General features: G+C 32.8%; 1 protein-coding gene across 1 annotated transcript in view; it reads left to right on the forward strand.

The window, feature by feature from the left end:
* The window catches only part of LOC110116738 (agamous-like MADS-box protein AGL9 homolog), a 53322-nt gene that overhangs the window by 13587 nt on the left and 17337 nt on the right, over positions 1-22398 (forward strand). Inside the window, exons 3-7 of the mRNA XM_020850437.2 lie at positions 10900-10961; positions 11101-11200; positions 11313-11354; positions 11461-11502; positions 11590-11732. Coding sequence (XP_020706096.1) covers positions 10900-10961; positions 11101-11200; positions 11313-11354; positions 11461-11502; positions 11590-11732 — 389 coding nt within the window. The remainder of the gene's footprint in view (positions 1-10899; positions 10962-11100; positions 11201-11312; positions 11355-11460; positions 11503-11589; positions 11733-22398) is intronic.

Raw genomic sequence — 22398 nt, forward strand, 5'->3', positions numbered from 1 at the left:
CTACATGGAGTCCTAGTTAGGTACCCATGCTTTACTCAGATGGGCTTAGCCCACCTATCCCCACCCAAGGTGACTTTGAAGATGTTGTATCCACTTGTATCCACCAACTTTCCATGTTTTTTGAATTTAGTCTGCAAATTACTGATGACCTTGAGGCTTGTTGCCCTTTGTTCTGGTTGCAAACTTTCATGCCACATATCATAATTTATCGTAGTCGCGGTGTGGTTAAGTGCTGTACATTACGTAATGAGGATTGCAATAATATAAGATATACAGTGATTGACAATGTAAATCAATTTATCCCCCGATGTTGAATACCCACCTATACCCACCCACAAGGCCATGGGCGTACCCATACTCATCCGTACCCATTAAGTATGGGTGGGTATATAGGTGGGTGTGGGTATGGGTACCTAATATAGGGCTCTGGTTTGCATGAGTTACACATAAATTTGATGACTATTCCCACTACATATGCTATATTTGATCTTTTAGAGTTAATAACAATATATATATATATATATAACTTTCAACTACTGAAGCATGTAGAGTCCTCTCTATCTGTTCTTACTCAACTTCATATTTCCCCGAATGTTCCTTAGATAGTTGAAAAGGACTACCTAAAGTAGTGCAAATTAGCTTTGCCTAACTCAAGTTGAATCTCTACAGCACCTTTTTAATATACAAAGCTTGAGATACCTTCAGTATACCTACACATCTTTCACTATTGATTCTTATATTGAGAATTTTTTTTGTTGAACCCATTTTTTTCATTTCAAACTCATTTGATTGTTGTTCCTTCATACATCTTATTTTCTCTATATCTAACAATGCATTTAACATGACATCCACATAGAAAAGCAAAAAGATGTAAGAACTATCAAAATATTTAAAGAAACTACAATGGTTTGCATAACACTTTATGCACCCATTGTCTAACATAAAGCTATCAAATATCTTATACCATTGTCTTGGTATCTTCTTTAACTCATATATACTATGTTTGAGCCTACATACCATATTTGTTTAAGCCTTGTCCACATATGTAACAACCCATATTATAACTCAATCAAGGAATTTTTCAGGAGTTATTATTAGCACAATTTATAAATCATTTTCATCAAAACATAAATATTATTGTACTTTAATTATGATAATTTTATCTTAATTTTATGGGTAGTGTAGATATGAAAACAAGAAGTTTTTTATTTTATTATAATACTTAAAAAATTGACACATGTCATTACAAGTTAATTTTTAAGAATTGTTAGATATCCATTTTATAAACTGATTTTATCTAATCATTTTAGACATGCTAAACTATTTTATGATTAATTTTTATAGTTTTAAGAGCTCAAAATTTTAAGATATAAAAGAATTTATATGAATTTTATGCTGAAAATTAAATAATTGGAAAAATTACTACTATATCCTCAAGATATTTTATTATAAAAATATTTAATTCCATTAACAAAACTTTACTAAGTCCATTCATGAGTCTTATTCATTCACTAGAGAAGGGAAAAATAAAATTTAAGAAAAAAGAGAGGAGAGAGAAGAGAGAAGTTAGAGTTTGGGAGTCTTAGAGCCGCTTTTGTTGATTGGTCTAGTTGAGAAATTTGCTCTTCTCAAGATATGTAACCATTACCCTATCTTTAATTTTAATGATTTTGTGCATTTTGTGTTTTATATATTTTAATTTAGTTAAAACATACAAAAGCTGTGATATCTTGATTTTTTGCAAACTTTCACACCATAACTTTTAGTATGTGATAGGTTTTACCAATATGAGCATTTTGACTATTAAATTTTCCAATTTAATCGGGTAAAATGATAGTTATAAATTTTTAAAGATATTGTATATTTTGTAGATTTTTTTGTATTTTCATATATCATTGCATTCATAGGTGAAAATGATATTATTGCTGCATGATGCATATGATATTCACATTTAATCAAGGAAGGCTAATTATTAATATGTATGTTACAATATATCCCTGAGATTTCATCATGTATAACTCTTCTTTAAGGTCACTTGGAAAAAATGTTGTCCTTACATTTATCTACTATATATATAAATTCTCAAATGTTAATATGCTTAGCATAACTCTGACTATTGTCATCTTCACCACTGGAAAGACAATTTTAATGTAGTACATTTATTCCTTTTTGCATAAAATCATTAACAACAAATATGGCCTTATAGCACTATCTACCATCTAGCTCTTCTTTCAGCCTCTAAACCCGCTTATTATATAGTATTTTCTTACTATCTGGTAGCTCTATCAAATCCTAAGTTTGATTCAACTCAAGTGAATGCATCTCATATCCATAACTTGCTCTCACTTCTTTATATCATCAACTTGGATGGCCTCATCATATCAATTTGGTTTACTATCATTTGTTAGTAATAGATAACATAAGGAAGGAGACCATCCTTGTCTTGGTTTTGAGATTCTACTCAATCTCCTAACTTTAGTAGTAGGTATCTGAAGAACACTCTTTAAACAAGGTCCAAATTAGATTCATAAAAGTTTTGAACATGTCTTCACTATTCCTTGGATGTGGTTAGAACCTGTTTCATCCTTAATTCTCACTGTGCATTCATGTTTCTATCAATTTTGTCATAATTTAGTTCAAATTAGTTTGAATTTGGTTACATTCATACAAGTCTTTTCATTGCTTTATTTTTTATAGTTGTTCCAATCTTGATTGACTATAACATGGTTGCTATTTTTTTAGAAATTTTTTTGATCAAATAATTTTGTTTAGCCAAAGTTTGTTTTTTGGTTAAAACCCACAAAGGCACATAGGCATTAAATAAAATGTAATTACAAGCTCCTAACGGAGAACCTTAAGCTTTCTACAGCTTCAAAGAGGTACAAAACAAATTCAAAGTAAAAAAACCTACAAGCTGAAAGTTTCCTCTATTCACAATTACAAGAAAATCTAGTAACATGTTAGGGGGCCCAAGAGCCATCACCCAGAAAAGAAAGATCAAGATAAAAGCAATTAGCACCATCTTTCTCACCAAAAAAATTAAGCTTTTAACCGACATCAATAAGCCAAAACATCTACTGGAAAAAAGCAACAAGACAAAACACTTGCTGGAAAAAGTATCTACAAACAAAAAAGGGTATATAACTAAAAGCATATTTTTTAGATATAGAAATAAGAAGCAATCATATATTATAATATTTATAATCAGAAGCACCAAGGAGGCAATAAAAAAGGATGCTAGTAGTCCACACGTAGATCATAAGTTGGATAAGATCAGGAAATCAATTCATATACTTGATATACACCTTAGTTCCACCTCACAAAGGGAATCTACAAATAAAGATCACAGTAGCCAATCGAAGCACTGATAAAAAAACCCCCATAACTACCAACAAGCTGAAAACCATCAAAACAGAGCCAAATAAATAGAACATATAAGCAGAGAACCACCAAAATAACAACATACTACCACAAAATCACAAAGAAAACCCCAAACCTGCCATAATTCAAAACAACCATAGAAATAAAACAACTACAATGCAAAGCATCAAAACTTGAATAGGAAATGAGGAATCAACATGAAAATAAAGCCAAAAAGAACTCAAAGGCTCATCCAACCAAAATAAGCTAATTAACTTAACACAAAGACTAGGCACAAAAGAAACAACACGCATAATTGAAACCAGGAGAAACCTTAGCAAAGTTATCAACACAATAAAATACCACAAAGAAACAAAAACCCTAACCTAAAAATGAGATAGCCTGATGAAAACCAACCAAACAGAACTACAAGAACACCAATCAAACATTCCTAATGTAAGGAAACCCAGACTTATCCAAATTAATTAAGCCTTTTAGCAAGCGAGGTAAGTTCATAGCATTGAATTCCTGAAAATCGCCAAGTTGGCCCCCAAATCTAGTCAACCAATTAGCAGAAGAATTAGCTTCATGATGAATATAAGAGGAATAAAAATTTAAATTGCTGAGGGATTATTTAATTTTTTTAATAAGATAAACATTATAAGGGCTACCATGAACCAAATCAATAAGAGTATGGATAATAAGAATAACATCCACTTCAATCCAAACATTCATGATACATAATCTACCCCTAAACGAAGATTTTCTCTCCTGGTCAGTTACTTTTCAAGAAGTGAACCCTATCTTTTACTAAAAAGAAGGTGACTCCGCCCTTAGACACCATTAGAAAGGAGGAATATCTCAAGCTAGTTTTCACATGAAAGGGAAAGCTAGCAGTCTCTACGAATTACCCTGCATCTAAGTATTTCCAAGCTACCCAGTGGGACAAGCATAGTGATCTAAACCATAGGACAAAGCCATAAGCTCAGTAGTAAAAATATATATATATCTATATTTTTTGGACATAACAATAAACTTGCATTAATAAGAAACTAAAAGAGGAAACACAAAGAAAAATAGCCTACTAAATGCAGGCTGTTGATTCCTCCATCAAAATTTTAACAAATGATGGAGGAATCGAGTCCAAAGCTAAGTCTTCCCACCAAAAAGAAGAAAAAACCCCAAAGTTAGCACAAAGGTCCGCTAACTTGTTACATCTTCTCTTAATGCTATTAAAGAAAACAAAATTCAAATCAAAGATAAATGAAAATTTATCATTACCTCTTCTTCCTTTCTTGAGAGCTTTATGAATGATCTTGATGACATTTTCATTATCTCTCAATTATGATACCTTTGAAATCATTGCTCCATTTATTGACCACCTCTTGAATGGATGTTATAGCTAGAAGTTCCAAATAAGTAATATCCCAGTGCATATGAGGAGTTCCGAAAGCTGCAATCAACCGCCCTTTGTAATCTCTTACAACTCCTCCTATACCGCCTTTGTATGATGAATATAAAGCCGCATCTACATTTATCTTGATCCAATTGGGTGGAGGAGAGTACCAACGGTCTTCTAACAGCATAAGATGATTAGTACTCAACCGGCCTATAGATGAATAGTTGAAAGATTTAGAAGCTCCAACGTAGGTGATAGCCTCTGCTGCAATGAAAATTGAACTTTTTTCCTTCTTACCATGAACTAATTCATTCCTCTCTTTCCAAGTGAGATAAATGGAATAACAAAAAACATTGGAAATGAAACTATTTTGCTTTTCCAACCAATTTAAAGCATCCTCCTTGGAAGAAAAATTTGAAATACCAAATCCCCAATTATTTAAATGGTGAATAACATCTATAATTTTAAAACATTTACAAATCACATGATCAATGTTCTCCTCTTCATTACAACCTCTTGGGCAATTCAGCATCCTTCCTATTTTTCTATAGGAAAGAAAAGCTAAAGTAGGCAGGGCATCATTTAATAATCTCCGCCAAAAGTTTTCAGCACGTGCATTCAGTTTAGAACTCTTAAGCCATTTCCACATATTTGAAACAGGGGATTGATACTTATTATGATTTGCAGCAATAGAGGTAATAGTATTACCCGAATCCATATATAAAAGCTGAACCTGATCCTCCACAAGATCATTTCTGATTTGAATCAAATAAATCAGATTTATAAGTTCTTTCCCAAAGAAATTTTCCAGCTCTGTCAAGTTCCAGCAACCTTCATTTATAAAGTTATCCAGAGAATAGAAATCTGACATATCCACTAGAGAATTGACAAACTTTGGCCATCTATTGAGACTTTTATCAAAAATCCAGATGTCCTCCATAACATTAATAGATTGACCATTGGCAATCTCCCACCTCACAATTGGTTTTAAATATTTGCTCCCGTCTTTAATGATTTTCCAAGTCATCGAAACAGATCTGTTTCTGTTTCTAACTTTCCATACAGATCCGTATTTAGGAAATAATGTTTTATGCAATAGAGAATCTTCCTCTTTTAAATATTTCCAAGCAACTTTAGCTCTAAGAGGACCTACTTTGTTGATGCAAGAATGTAACCCCCTACCTCCGTTACCAACTAGTTCACAGATTTTATTCCAGTTAATATAATGTAATCCTTGGCCATTGTTATCTTTATTCCAAATGAAATTACGGCATAATTTCTCAATCTCTTCAAGTATTGATTTTGGAATTATAGAAATAGTAGTATAAAAAGAAGGAATGGATAGAATATCCGTTTTAACCAAGGTTATTTTACCGGCCATGGATAAAAATTTTGAACCCCAACTGTTCAACTTTTTCATAACATTATCAATAATAAATTGATAATCAGATCTGGATGGTCTTCTCAAAACTAATTTAGAGCCCAGATAACAAAATTCTTTCACCTCTTTATAGCCCAATATATTTTTGATCTTCCTCTTAATCTTGTGTTGACAGCTTTACCAAAGAGCATCCCAAATTTAGCTGTATTGACTTTCTGTCCGGTCCAGTTACAATATATACTTCTTAATGATTTCTTTAATCACCTTTACATTAGTGATTTTAGCTTCAGCAAATACCATTACATCATTAGCGTATAGAAGATGAGAAATTCTAGGACTATTGCTGCTAATCCGCACACCAATATTTTCCTTCTCCAAAATAGCATTTGAAAGTAACTGTGAGCATAGAATAAAAAGATATGGAGAAAGGGGGCATCCTTGTCTAAACCCACTACTAGCTTCAATCCAGTTAGAATGCTTTCCGTTAATTAAAATAGCATAAGAAGGGTTCAACACACAACCCATAATCAATTTGAAAAAAGATATAGGAAAACCAAAATAATCCAACACTTTGCAAAGAGTCGGCCATCCTATGGAATCATAGGCTTGTTCCATGTCTAACTTGATAGAAACCAATCCCTTAGAAGCTTTAGAGTGTCTGAATTTATGAAATACCTCTTGGGCAATAAGAATATGATCATGAAGCATCCTTCCTTTGATAAATGCCTCTTGCTCCAGAGATATCAGCTTCGATATCAAAAAGTTGATCCTGTTAAGAAGAATTTTAGCAATTAATTTGTATACCGTATTACACAAACTAATCGGTCTGTAATGAGCTGCATAAGTTGGATTATTGATTTTGGGAATCAACACAATTTGTGCTTTTTTCCAATTCTTATTCATATCAGCTGTCAGTAGGAATATTTGGATAGCTTTCCATTAATCTGCTTTAATTATGGGCCAGTAATTCTTAAAAAAAGAATAAGAAACACCATCTTCTCCAGGAGCTGTGCAATCTGAAGTTCCTTTAAGAGCTTCTTCCACTTCATCTATTGAAAAATCTTTGCTAAGTATCAATATATCTTCATTATCCAGACACTTACTATTCTTTGTCCAATCAGTGAGAATACAATTTTTATCAGACCATTTGTTTCTGAAATACTGAATCTGAACTTCTTCTATCTCATTTTTCTTATCTACCAAAATTCCCAACTCATCTTTAATGCTAGCAATGAAATTGACATTTCTCCTAGCACTAGCAAAAGAGTGAAAGAATTTAGAGTTTTGGTCACCTTCATTAATCCACTTTACTTTTGCCTGTTGTTTCCACCAGGTACTTAACCGAGCCAAAGTAGAGTTTAATTCTCCAATTTTGAATTTCAGCAAACAGATTTGCTCAGAAGAAAACAATCCATTCCTAGCTTCCTTCTCTTGAAGTTGTCGAATCTCTTTTTTAAGATTTTCCTTCAATTGTTCCAAATTTTGGTGCTTAGACCTACTCCAAAAGTATAAAGACTTCATAGTTCTTCTCATTTTAGTATTAAGGATATTTGAAGGAGAGCCAACAGCTTTTCTGTTCCAAACATTTTGCACAATTGAAAATGATGCCGGATAAGAAGCCCATATATTCTCAAACTTGAAAGATTTGCTGATTTTAGGAGATGAACTATTAAGATTCAAAAGAATAGGGCAGTGATCAGATGCGATTCTAGGAAGATGCTTAACCACTAGAAGTTGATTAATATTGACAGAATAAGAATTAACAATCATCCTATCCAGTCTTTCCATAATCCATTCCAGCCCTTTCTTATTGTTACTCCAAGTAAACATAGGACCCATGAATTTAAGTTCATACAGATTATTAGAAATCAAAAAAGATTTCATATCTTTAGGTCTCGAAGACATTATAAATCTTCTATCTCCTTTCTTCTCTTCTTTAGCAAGCAAACAGTTAAAATCCCCACCTATGATTAAAGGAAAATCAATAGAAATGTGAGGATACAAACCAATCCAGAGATCTCTTCTTTTGTGTACTTCTTTGCTGCCATAAGAAGTAGCAATCCTCCACTTACCAATAAGAGGAATATCCAGATCACCAATAATAAATTGTGAAGATGAATCAATCACTTTAAAAGAGGCCATCCTGCTCTTCCACATTACCAATATCCCTTCTGAAAGACCAGCTGATGGAACATAATTGAAATCCCAACCAGTGCCAATTAAAGTATTCACTTCCTTACTGTCAATAAAAAACAATTTAGTTTCCAAAAGCCCAACAAAAATAGCTTTATGTTCTTTAACAATCTCCTTAAGATATAGAGAAGCCTTTTTTTTCTTGGCTCCTCTACAATTCCAAAACACTAAGGAATTCATTTATGGATAAGTGGGGAGTGACTCCCCCCTTTCTCCTTCTCAATGCCTTCAATTCTTCTGTTTCTTGTCAATAGTTTTACAGGTCCCAATCCTTTTAATTGTTTCAAACCTTTCTTCTTAGCAGTGTTCGAATTATCTCCCAGATTTTTGAGAACATTATTTGATAGAAGCACCAAGTTTTGATTTTCTTCTATAGTATTAACCCTGCTGAAATTCTATTTTTCTGGAATAATCAAATCTTCATTAACCTCCTTTCCCACTGATAGTTCTTTTAAGGCTTCAAATTTGTCGTTGTTCTGAAATTTATCCTGAGACGGGCTAACAAAATCTCTGTTTTTGGATATTTTATCACCTCCAATACCTTTAGTAGTAAAAATATTACATAAATTTAAGGGGCCATCAAAAGTAACAATAACATTACCTAAGTGGTTCCTAATGATGCCACCAACGCCAGTATAACCAGCAACAACAGTCCCATCAAAATTTAATTTGCAATAAGGAATTAAAGTTTTAACCCACCTCACAATGAAGTCCAACCTCTCAGAAGCATTTCACATGTTATAAATACCCAGACCAATATCAATAAACGAACAATTATTAAAGTTAGAGGTTGTAATAAGATTACCAGCATATAACTGTGAGATTTTATCTCTAACTTTGGCAATAATGCAACTGGCCTCCATTTTAATGTTGTTGTGCTTAGAGTCATTTCTACCCATCCAAAGGAACAACAAAATAAGAATAGACAAAAGATTGAAGATATGGCCTTTGATGGGAGCGCACCAATACTAAAGTATAGTTAAAACATTACTATTACTATTAAAGTTATCCTTGTTAGCCAAATCAAAAAAAATAATTCCAAACTTTTTGGGCAATAGCCCCATTAACAAAATTATAATTGACTTTTTCATTAATAGAGCAACAATGACATTTGGAGGGCCCATAAAAACCTTTTATCATTAAGAATTCATCAATAGGAAAAAAACCATTCAGATAAGACCAAACAAGAATAAAATAAGATAAAGGGATGTTGTTATGCCAAAAAGAAGAAAAAATCAAAAATTTTTCATAGGTGATTCTAATACTATTCCACACAAGATAAATTAATTACAACTATAATTTATTCTTTTTTCCTTTAAAATTGCTATTGCTAATCCAAATTTTGATGAAAAAAATTGAGAAAAAAATTGTCAAAATAAATTTATGCCCCCGCTGAAAAGATTTTATGGCTCCGCCACTAATCTTGTAAGCAGCTTTTTGCCTCCAAAAAAATCTCCATGAGCCTGTAAGTGAAACATATTCATTTTAACATTATTGAGAGTAATGAGGTTGTCACTAGTCAACTCTATAAAAATTTTATCCATGTCAATAATTTTATTTTCATCTTTCTATATGTTAATAAAAATGTTTTTAAAAACAATTGTTCCACCATCTCAGCTTCCATTTCAACCTGCTTAATTTAGACCATAACCTATTCATTCCCTTATTGTTATTATCAGGAAGGTAGGAGCATGCCAATTGTTATGAATCATACCATAAAACTCTTATCTAATAACCACATGTTTTGAAATATGAAAACAGAAGTGACAAGAGAGTAGTAACATTGATACTTAAAAGTAAAGATGAATGATCAGAATTAGTTCTACTAAAATGTTTCACATGAGTCATTAAAAAATTAGCAATCCAATTAGTTAAAAAGAATCCTGTCCAATCTTTGCCACATAGTGGCTCAATTCCATGTAAAATTGCTACCCGAAAAATCAATGTCATGCAAATTACAATAAGAAATCATAAAATTAAAATCATCCATAGCATGTTGACTAGGGGGATTCCCCCCAATTCTTTCAGAAGCTTTAGAAATAATATTAAAGTCTCCACCCACACGTCAAGGGCCATTAGAAGTAAGAGCCAAGTTAGATAAATCCTCACAAAGAGGCATGCGACTCGTCCTAGAGTAGGCAGCATACACAAAAGAAGTATTACAATTGATATTAAAAAAGCTAATTTGAGCGTGAACTACTTGAGGACAATCAAAAATAATATTAACCGTGGCAGAATCCATCCAAAAATTAAATTCTAATTTTATTTGAGCAATTGGCAAATTTCATAGAAAAATCCAAACAAGTATCAGTAAAATCTAACTTATCAGGAAAGATAAAATGCTCGATTAAAAAAAGTAACTGAATTCAAAGTTATTAGTGTGATAGTTGTACTAAACGGCCATCCGAAAAAGAAAAAAAAAGGTCGATTGCATTCATATCGGATTAAAAAAAAAAGTCCATATTAAATTTATAAAGTTATTAAAGACAGTTACAACCGCCTCAAACAAACTTACTGTTAGTTATCAACATCAATTTTAACTGATATCATTTTCGCTCAAACGCAGAGTAGTCAGCAGGAGTACTTGAAACTCAAAGCTCGGGTTGAAGCCTTACAAAGATCCCAGAGGTGATCCCCTTTGTATTCATTTCGAGCTCTTCTCTTAACAATTTCTCATACGAGAGAAATTACAATGCGCTTCTCTTATATATTATTTTCTTTTTTGTCAAAGCTCCACTTACATATTCATTTATTTGTAATTCTATAGGAATCTCCTGGGCGAGGACCTTGGTCCCCTCAGCAGCAAGGAACTCGAACAGCTGGAACGGCAGCTGGACGCTTCACTTAAGCAGATAAGATCAACACGGGTACAAACTTTTTCCATCCTAGGCTAGGAGCTAGAAATATCTTTGAAGAAATTTAATTCTAACCACAGAACATCTTAAATGCTGATATTAAGAAACATCTATATTCATTCAGACGCAGTTCATGCTCGATCAGCTTGCTGACCTACAGCGAAGGGTACTGCTTAAGTACTGTAAACAGTTTCCACGTCTATTTACCATCTTAACCTAGTACATGTTATTTTTATGCAAGACAACTATGTAATTTTCTTTCATTATAACAGGAGCAAATGCTCTGCGAGGCTAATAAAACGCTGAAAAGGAGGGTAATTACAATTTAAGTGCTCGCTTCTGTTCAAACTCGCTTCTTTTACTGTAAAAATCGTAAATTTTATATTTGGTCATGTGAGCAGTTGGAAGAGAGTAACCAGGCATCCTCACAGCACGTCTGGGATCCCAGCACTGCTCATGCTATGGGGTACGATCGGCAGTCGGCTCAGCCTCATGGTGATGCCTTCTACCACCCCTTGGAGTGCGAACCCACATTGCATATAGGGTAAGTGATCCCTACGCCATTTCCAACTTGGGTTTGAGGTTATGATTTAATAGTTGACAAAATCCTTGGGTTGCTATAAGCCATTCCGATAAATTCTAGGATTTTCTTCGGCAGAAATCCATTATGCATTTGATATTGAAGGTAAATTAATTAGTTATTATACGGAATTTAAATCGATTGCAATTTTTTTCATTTTTTCTTTTTTTGACTTTGGACAGAAATCTATAAAAAATTCATATTGAAATTCAAATTTAATATTACTGATGACAAATTACTTGGCTAGTTATCATTGGAAATTTATCGCACAAAATCAAATTTCAATGGACGCAAACTTTGAATTCCTTGTGAAATATAATTCTCAAATTCTCATACTAAATTCTCTTTAAAGCTTTGCTTAACATGATACAACTCCTTCCAAAACAAAACTCTCAAATTCTCACAGCGAACACTCTTTAAAATCTTTGCTTAACTTGATAAATAAATTTTAAGGAGATTGTTATATTTACCTATTGAGAATTCATCCACACCACACATCAATCACCAACCAAGGTAGTCTCAATCATCCATTCATCATCTTTTTTTGGTTAATACTCATTAATGGCCCTACATGTTAATACGAAAATTATGTACTAGTCCTTAAAAGGATCAAAAGCCAATAATGCTAAAAAAACTATAATAAAAAAGCAAAAAGAAACATAACGAGCCAAATTTCCCAACCACGATACAATATAAAAAATATAGAAAACAAAGGAGAGGAAGGAAACCTCCACCCAAAACAAGCCCTATCTCGATCAACAATAAAGCTCATACAGGCACCAACATACGAACTTATAAAAATAAAGAGTTACAAAAACCGAAGACCACTTACAAGCCACTAGTAACTTCAAAGCAAAGAAGGCCCAAAGCTAATCCAAAGCAATCAAATGGAGAGACCAATCAATAATGCATACATCCAACAAGAGAAAGGAGAGAAGCCCCAAACAACCTAGCCAACCAAAGAATAACATAAACAAGCTGTTAAAACTGCCACAAATAATAAAGGAAACAATATCCATACATTGTTTTTTTAATTTTTCCTTTTTTTCTTTGCTATCAGCCAAAGTGGAATTTTCTTTCTTTTTTTTAACAACATAATTTTATTTCATAATATAAAAGAGGATACAAGCAAGCCCAAAAAAGAATATTGTAAAAATTACAAGGCATAATCAACAAAGTAGAGAAAACAAATAGTGAAGATGACGAAGAAGACAACTAAGCTCAATAATTAGCAAAATGCTTTATGCAACCACCTCGAAGCCAATCAAGGACCATTTAGAAGAGGAAGCAAACAATAGTCCACACATAAGAAAGTGCAAAAGGAACAAGCATCATACCACATCCCCAACAAAGACCACCAATCAGAACAAGAGGAAGCACCACCAATGATTTCCAGCAAGCCAAGGCCGTCCAGGGGTGAGTAGAAAGCCCCTCATCTTAGCACGGGCCAAAAAAGAAAGATACAACAGCAAGGCCAATCCACAAGTAAAATAAAAAGCAGCCACTATAGGAAAACCCACTATTACTGGCAGATAAAATACGCCGGTAAAATTAAAATTTCGATAGCAAAATTATGATTTCGTTGCATTTCAGTCAGATTTCCATGCGACGGTAATTTGCGTGTCGGTAAAAAATTTTCGACGTATATAATACGCCGAAAACCTTTCCGGCATACATTCCGATGCACAACCGGCGAAAAAGTATATGGTAGTTACGTTGCTTCCTCTTCACTTATGCGAAATTTCTAGCGTATTATCCGCCGGGAAGGCCGGCGTTTAAATATGCTAGGAAATCGATACAGAATTTGTTGTATTGTCATTTCTGACGGATTATTGGCATTTTATCCGTCGAAAACCTATAACAAAAATAAAAAAATAACCTTTCTAGATAGCAATCAGATTTCCACACCTGCAAGTTACAATATTAAATAAATATCAACAACACAGATTTCCACAACACACAAATTTTCATAACTTCATCAAATATTCAAAAATTATCAAATATTTAAAAACAATTACTCATAATCATAAACATCACCAAATATTCAAAAATATTATAAAATATTAAAAAATATCACAAATTATTCATTAACATCAACAAATATACCTAAACTTCATCAAATACTCAGAAACTGAAAAAGTTTATACTGAAAAAACTAAATAACTGCTTTGAATCCATTGACTCATTCTCCGCTGGATCTAACCTCCTTTCCACTCAACTACTCCCTATTTTTTGCATTTCATCAAACAACTGATTGTGTTGTGTCTGCATCTGTATATGTATATATATTTGCAACTGCACTTGCCAATCAGGTTGTGATTTCCTTACTTATTCTAGTTCCATTTGAATGACAATTATATGTTGACTATGTAAGGACTCCTATGAACTTGCTACAAAGTTGTATCCACTAGAGGTCATCCCCTTGTATACCTGGGCTTGCGAACCTAAACCAAAAACCCTGCCATCTTGCATTCCTCCTACCGCTTACGACCAGATGCGGTACTCATAATACTCCACAGAGCCGTCAGAAGGACCCTCACCTACTGCAGCCTGACTCTCTCGAAGCTATATATACTCCTATGAAAGTTGATAAAAATTTAAGTAATTACTTAGATATAAATAAAAACATATTAAACACATATACTTATATGAGCTTTTCTTGCTCGCTTATCAACCCATTATTGATTCTCCTGTCACTTGTGGCTATAACTATACTATTCCACAGGAGTTGGTTCTCTACCTAATATCTCTTTCTATAATAGAATTACATTAATATTCCTATTAAAGAAAATTTTTAAAAACATTTAAAATTCCTTACCAAATGTTGCATGTGCTCAGTATATAGAACTGAGCCCCCAGTATGAAGGGAACTGTCCATGCCCCCAACATCAGAAGCTCTGTTCTATCAATTTTGATCCCTTCTTCTGCTATACTCTACGCTGCCCTAAACAGTGTTCAGCTCAGCCCACAGTCTCTCTAATCCATAGTGGCCGCTCGCCAGACTTTTTAATGTCTGTAAATATGTTACGCATTCAATTGGATCCACATTTTTCAAAATTCTTTCTAATTTTATCATTATGTTGGGGCAACCAACAAAAATCTGTCTGTATTTAAAAACATATAATATAAAATATAAATTTGTGTTAACTTAAGTAAAAACGAATATACAATTTATTTAGACACAACAAAAAATATTAAACAAAAATAATTCAAACTTTCTAAATCACATATCCCAAACTTCATTCGGAACTTTCTTCCAAGAAATATAAGGAGCATCATACTTGCTCCGTATTATATTTCATATTTTATGTGTCAGTTATTTTGATGGGGAACCTACAAAAATATGTTAGATAAGAAAAATATTTATTCAATTTTAGTTGGTTGTTAATAATATCATATATACATATATGTCATCATCAGGTGTAATAAATATTCGACCATTTGTCGCCTGCTCTACTGCAGTTGTGGTCGAAGGTCACCTAAAATGGGCTGAGGGGGTGGTAGAGGATAATATGGTGGAACATATGATGGATATGAATAAGGAGGAGGGCCACCATAAGGTGGGGGTGGGTAGTAAGGGTAGAAGGGGGTACTCTACGTGGCGTCTGGTGAAGGAAAGAGGGGGTCTAGTGAAGGAAATCAGGAGTCTGGTGAGTAGAGCTGCAGACTACTTCCTCCAGGAGTGGGTAAAGGTGTGGTAGACTAACTATGAGTGGAAGGCTGAGATGAAGTGGTCCCTCAGTATGTACAGGCCAACATGGGCCACTAGTGATCTTCTTGCTGTGCCTATCAAAAATATTTTTGATCAATCATCTATTAAGCTCTTCACCTGAAGCCATCTGCATGGAAAAAATAAGAAATATTAGAAACATAAATTATAATAAAATTTTAATATAAAATAATACAATAATTAAATAAATACAGTTCAACAATAATAAAATAAAAATGTCTTATATTTTTTATCTTATGTTAACTCATCATTTATTGATTCAGTTTTATATGATAATATATTTCCACCACTATCAGATTCTTCATGACATTCATTATGTTTAAATCTACTTTTTCTAACTACAACACACTCTCATTAATTAAAATTTGTTCATCCACATCGATATGAAGATTTTTTAAATTTTACATAAACTCTTCTTGATGTGCTAATGGCATTGAAGTGGGTTTTTCAATTACTCCCATTGATTTGGTCTTCATAACTACAAGTCAATCCTGTTTGCCTCATAATATACTTGGATAATTAGCATAATAGATTTGGCTTGCCTGATTAACAATGATAAATGGGTCAAACTTTGCATACATCCTACCCCCACTTTACTTCTGTTATACCGTAAATCGGATGTACTCTTATGCCTCTATTTTATATTGGATGAAACCATTCACAATTGAATAGATACATAATATTCTTGTGACCGGGATATTTCACCTCTAATATTTCTTATAATACCCCGTAGTAATAAGAATCATCCTTTATATGAGTGTTCTCTCTTACGCATACACTAGAATTTTCTGTCTTCCTATCTTCACACTAATTTTTTTGTTTGGAATTTATAACCATTAACTAAAAATATTTGATAATATTTAACTAATCTATTTGGTCCCCAAATTAGGTTAAGTAGCCATTTATACTATGAATCACTATCTTTAGTGTGAACCTTTTAATGAACCATATTATATTATTAGTATATTTATTGTATGATATGCTAACTAATTAAGATAAATTATTTAAAATAAATAGTTGAGAAATATACCATATTTTTAAATCAAGTAGTGAATTTTTTCTCCACTATCTTCTAGACTTATCCTGATTTTAATGTACTTAAACTATCAAAGAACCTCCTATAAATTTTAGGGTTTAAAATAAAGTTATGAATAATAAATATATGAATAAGCTAAAGCATACTTACTTGAGATACGGCTCAACTTCATCACAGTTAAGCAAGATATACAATGTGATAATTCTCATCTCTTTATTAGTTAAATATCGCACGGTGCTAGCCCCTGTGGGTTCACCACTTCCACTGAATATAGATATATTTGATGATTTATCCACATTTTGAGGTGTAGTACTTCTACCTAATTATGATGTTGTTTTATAGTAATACGAGCAAAATTGAATTGTCTCGTATATTAAATACACTTCACAGATAGAGCCTTCGAGATGTGTTTTATTCTTAGTGATATTCTTAATTTTATTTAAACATTTCTCAAAATGATACATCCATCGATACTGAATAGATCTACCGACTAGAGACTTATATGATAAATGTACTAGTAGATGCTCCATAGAGTCAAAAAAATGCTTGAGAAAATATTTTTTCACTTGAAATAAAATGAAAGGAATATACTACTACATAAGAATCAAGTTCTCTATGTTTAGTTTAGAAGAGCATAAATCATTGAAGAAAACACGTAGCTCGATCAAGAACTTTAAAATTTGATCTTACAGATAATAAAAGACTGTTGGTAATAAACATTGCATGAACATATGACAATTATGACTTTTCAATCTAGACAATCTCCCTGATCTTATGTCAACACACCTACTTAGATTAAAAGAATATCCATCAATTACCCGTAGGGTCTTTACCCATTAACAAATTACTCATCTCTGCTCTAAAGTTAATATAAAAGGAGTTTTATATTTGAGAAGTTTTTCACCTCTATCATCCTTTAATTCTAATACTTTCCTTATATAAATATCCTTTAAATCTATTATTGCTTTTATATTATTTTTAGATTTATCTTTGATGTCCATAACTATATTAAAAATATTATCAAAAATATTTTTCTCTATATGCGTGACATTCAAATTATGTCTAACCAGGTTTGTTCTCCAATATGATAATGATCAAAAAATATTTTTCTTGGTTTAATTATGGTTGACACCATATCCTAGTAATTTGTACTCAGCTAATATTGGAGAATTCATTATTATGGACATGAACCTTACTCTTTCAAATATTTCTTCAGTACTTAATCTTGAAGGAGGTTGTAACATCACCATTTTATTTTTAGTAAAAACATCCTTATTTTGCCTAAAGGATGACTTATATGTAAAGATATGCGATGACAATCAAACCAAGTGTTATTCCTTCCATACTTTTAAACTGAATAATTTTATATAATTCAAATAATATGGATAAGCTAACTTGCCGAAAGTATTCCAACATGAGAGCATACCATACATAGAAAAGTCATAAATTGTCCAAAGTAATGCTACCCTCATTATGAAGTTTTATTTGGTGGAAATATCATATATACTTACTTCCTCTTCCTATAATAAATTTAAATCATTAATTAATGATTGTAAGATTACATCAATCTTTTCTTTTAGATTATATGGCCTTGGAATGATAAGTGACAGAAACATATATGGAGTAGTCATACACAACTATAGAGGATGATTATAAGAGATGAGTATCATGGGCCAACATAAACAGAGTAAAACCATATATGCATAAACCTAATCTTATATTTCTTGATTCTGTCATGAAGGAGGGATGTGTTTGATTAAAGTGTCTCCAAGCCTCTGCTTTTGATGGATGTGTAATAACACCTTCTTATGGAATGTGGTCATTATGCCATCTCATATATCCAGCAAATCTCATAGATGCATATAACCATTGTAGTATATGAATTATTGGTAAGTAAATCATCCTACTGACAGGTACTTCCTTCAACTTTCTTTTGGTTCCAAACTTTGGTTTAAATCTTGATGCATTGCAATAACGATATGCAATCTCTTATAAATCATCTTTAAAGTATAACATACATCAATTGACACAATAATCTATCTTTGTGTATGTCAAATCAAATTTGGAAACTAACTTCTTTGTCCGATATAGATCTGTAGGAATGATATTATCTGCCAGGTTAATTTTCTTAAGCAGCCCAATTAATGAATTGATTAAAACATTCACGAGTGACATTATATTCTACTTTGATGCTTAACATTTTCTCAATAATTGATAACTCTGAGTGAGTAGTGCACCCCTTCTATCGAATATTTTCATCCTCAACTTTATTATTACTTGTAGATGGATCGCATCGAGAACTAAAATGTGGCTCGTACAAACCATAAGAAGTCCAATACTAATATTATGGCATTAACCCACTGCGATACAGATCAACAATTATATCATCTGGTCTTAGGTGCACTTGATTTTTATATTTAGAAAATGAACATCAAAATATTCCATCTGATATGAAGTTTGGTAGTTATTTTACTGTCTGAATAAAAATATTTACCCCATTAATGAATTCATATGTTAATGTCTTTCGACCTTACACCAATCGGTTATACATCCAACTTTGATTTCTAATATCCATAACATAACCTACATATAATATGGAGCTATTAGATATTGTTCAAAAATATTTTAAAGAAAAATAAATAAATTTTAATGTCTTTTATCGATTTTCTAAAGATATTTCCAACAATAATACAACAACAACATCAAGCCTTTATCCCACTACATGGGGTCGATTATATGAATATTTTTTCTCCATTGTGTCCTATTAAAAGTCAAATTTTTGTTTAAAGCTAATAAATATGATGACAATCAAAGAATAGTTAATTGATTATAATAATTTTGTGATAATGGTCAGATAAAGATTATTGGCAAACGCAAGTCGAGCAATGAATGTTAGATAATGTAAGTAAGGAGATGATAATAGTTGGCATTAGTCATCAACATCAAATATCAATTAAAGCCCTAGAGTTATATTTAGACCTTTGTTATCTCTCCAAAATCAAGTTAGATCTCTTTCATGAGATATAAAATTTTTATAAATTCATCTTAACTATAGTCCTTCAACCTCTATGGCTTACAATCCTCCATCCATCATAGATTGACAACTTGACTACGATCCTTCCGACTTCTATTGCCCGTCTACTCTTCTTCTAACCACAATTGCTTAATTATGTTCTTCTTATAATTATCACCGTTTTATGCGCCCAACCATCTAAGGAGACTCTCTAATATTATCTTCCATTGGAGCTACTCTAACCTTATCACGTATATGCTCATTTCAGAACCTATCTCTAAGGGTAAAGCCACTCATCCACCTGAGTATCCTCATCTCTGCAACAATATGAACAATAGATCCAAGATATCTAAAACATGTACTCTTATTAATGACTTGCTCACCCAAAGTCACAATCCCCTCACTAGGTCTAGTACTTTAACTCCTCTCTAATCGTATCAACATGAATAATATTATATGTAAAAAGCATACACTAAGGTACATCCTCTTGCAAATCTCTAGTGAAAAAATACATAAAAAAAGAAAATCTTACATTGGATTATCCTAAAATTAGCGGCAAAAGTCGGCGACTGAGGCGGCGAATGTCAGCAAACTAGGTCAAAGACGACATCAAAAAAAGCATACACTAAGGAGTTCCGCCGGTGTCTAGGGAGAAAATCATTATATGCAAATGTCTAGTGAGAAACAACATTAGAAAAAGCATACACTAAGGCACAATCTCCTCACCATTCTATACAAATGTATAATGAGAAAATCAACGAAAAATAAAAAACTTATGGTGAATTATCCTCAAAACAACAGCATTCTACTGGTGACTGAGGCGGTGAGCATCGACAAACTTAGTGGAAGTCTATTGGGTGATGGTTGGTCTCGGCAGCGACGACGTTCAGCTGGGGTGACAGAGGCGAGCTGAAACCCTAAATGAAATGTCGTAGAATGAAATAATAAGGTAAACGGGCTTGGGAGAGAAATAGGGTTTCCACTGATGGGTTTTTTTGGCCGATAAGCTACCAATGATGTTATCATTATCTTTTTTTATGGTAACTATTCGTTGTGTTTAAACTTATCAGCGTAATATCCATCGGTTCATACACTAAAAATTACCGACAGAAAATACACCACATTATACTATGTGTTTATAGATTACCACATCTATAACGATGGAAAACGCATCGAAAAGTTATCGACGTAATATACGCCGGTTAATTCATCGTAATATTACTGCCGTGTAAAATGCCAGTAAAAATACCATAATTTTCAGCGGATATATATACGGCGGAAGTTCCGACGGTAATCTACCTTTGCCATATCTAACCTCAAAATAACAGACATAAAAGAACCATCATTAACCCACAATGGTTCAAGTAGAAGAACCTCTATTAAGCTTAAAATTGACACTTTTACAAATAATTTTCTTACCAATCCTTACATAGCTTAAAAAAGGCCCTTATTATCCACCTTTACCACATTTACATAACATTTGTCCAACAAGTCATTAGAGGTGCCAACATCAAACCTCCCAACATAATAATTTCCATTAGTAAAGTAAATGACCAAAATATAGTGATCAATAGGATTAGCCAAATACCCATTCCCTCCATCTCCAACAATCATAGGAGAGAAAGTAGGGTAATAATAGACACCATATCTGAAACATCTAAGCTCGCAATAATAGATAACAAACCATGCTCAAGGGCAAGAGCAAGAGTCCCCTAAGAGTCTCCAATCAAAATAGAGACGCAAGGCTGACCCCCCCTGCGGCTCAAATCAAGAAGCGACCTAGATATTAGAGCAATTAGAAGTCAAAATTAAATTAGATTCATTAGCTCAATCATTAACAACAACATCAACATTAATATCAGGTGATGAAATAAGGCTATCAATTTGATTCTCCAGACAGTTAGATGTTATACTGCCACCTAAAACATTATTAATACCCTTAGTCATATCCAAATTAGAAAATGAAGAAGAAAAGCTAGTAGAGATAATAGGGCCAACCATGTTATTCCTATAATTATCAGCATTCATAGAGTCCATAATTTGTTTACATGCTTGATTACCGACTCCAACAGAAACAAGAAGTAATGAGGCAACCCCATAATTCAAAATTCCCTCAGAATTAATTGTTTCATGGCCTACATCACCAGGTTTCAAATTATCCAACTTTTTTTGTATGGATAACTAAGCTGATTCACCCACATTATCAACGATAGAGGTACTAGTGGGTGCTTCAGCTAAATAAAGGTGCAAAATATGATAATAAAATTTAGAATGCCCCAAAGTCTTATAATGTGCACAATAAGAAGGAAAAACTTCCATCTCCACAACCTGAATATGGCCCAAATTTTAGACCCCAGCCACCCTTTATCTAGATAATAATTAGTAACATCTAACTCAATAATAACATGAGCAATGGAGGGTCTTGGGCCATTAGAAGTAGCATTATTTGTTTTTAAGGGTCGACCAAATAAGGAAAACTGTAAAGTATATGGGGAGAAAAAAGGAAGGTAAGGGTGAAGGTTAGGAAGTATTCCCAATTCGGAATGGTAGGGGATTCCACATTAATGTCAAAATGAGGAGTCCACTTGAAAAGCTTCATAAAGCAATTATTCACAAAGTAAGAGTGATGGGAGAACTCACAACAATAATCTAAATCATTCATTAACTTAATCAACACAATCTTTGAGTTGAGCAAAGTGACAAAAAAATTACCTAGAAGTTTTAGGTTAAAAAAGAATTTACAAATTGCATCTAAAGAAGGATGTCACTCTAGAAATTCCCCAACCAAAGTGAACTTGAAGGGGGTACCAAGAGCAAGTATTTCATCATTCGAGATCTGCAAAGATGGAAG

The sequence above is a fragment of the Dendrobium catenatum genome, unplaced genomic scaffold (genome assembly GCF_001605985.2).
Source record: "Dendrobium catenatum unplaced genomic scaffold, ASM160598v2 fragScaff_scaffold_610, whole genome shotgun sequence".
In the NCBI taxonomy this organism is placed as follows: Eukaryota; Viridiplantae; Streptophyta; class Magnoliopsida; order Asparagales; family Orchidaceae; genus Dendrobium; species Dendrobium catenatum.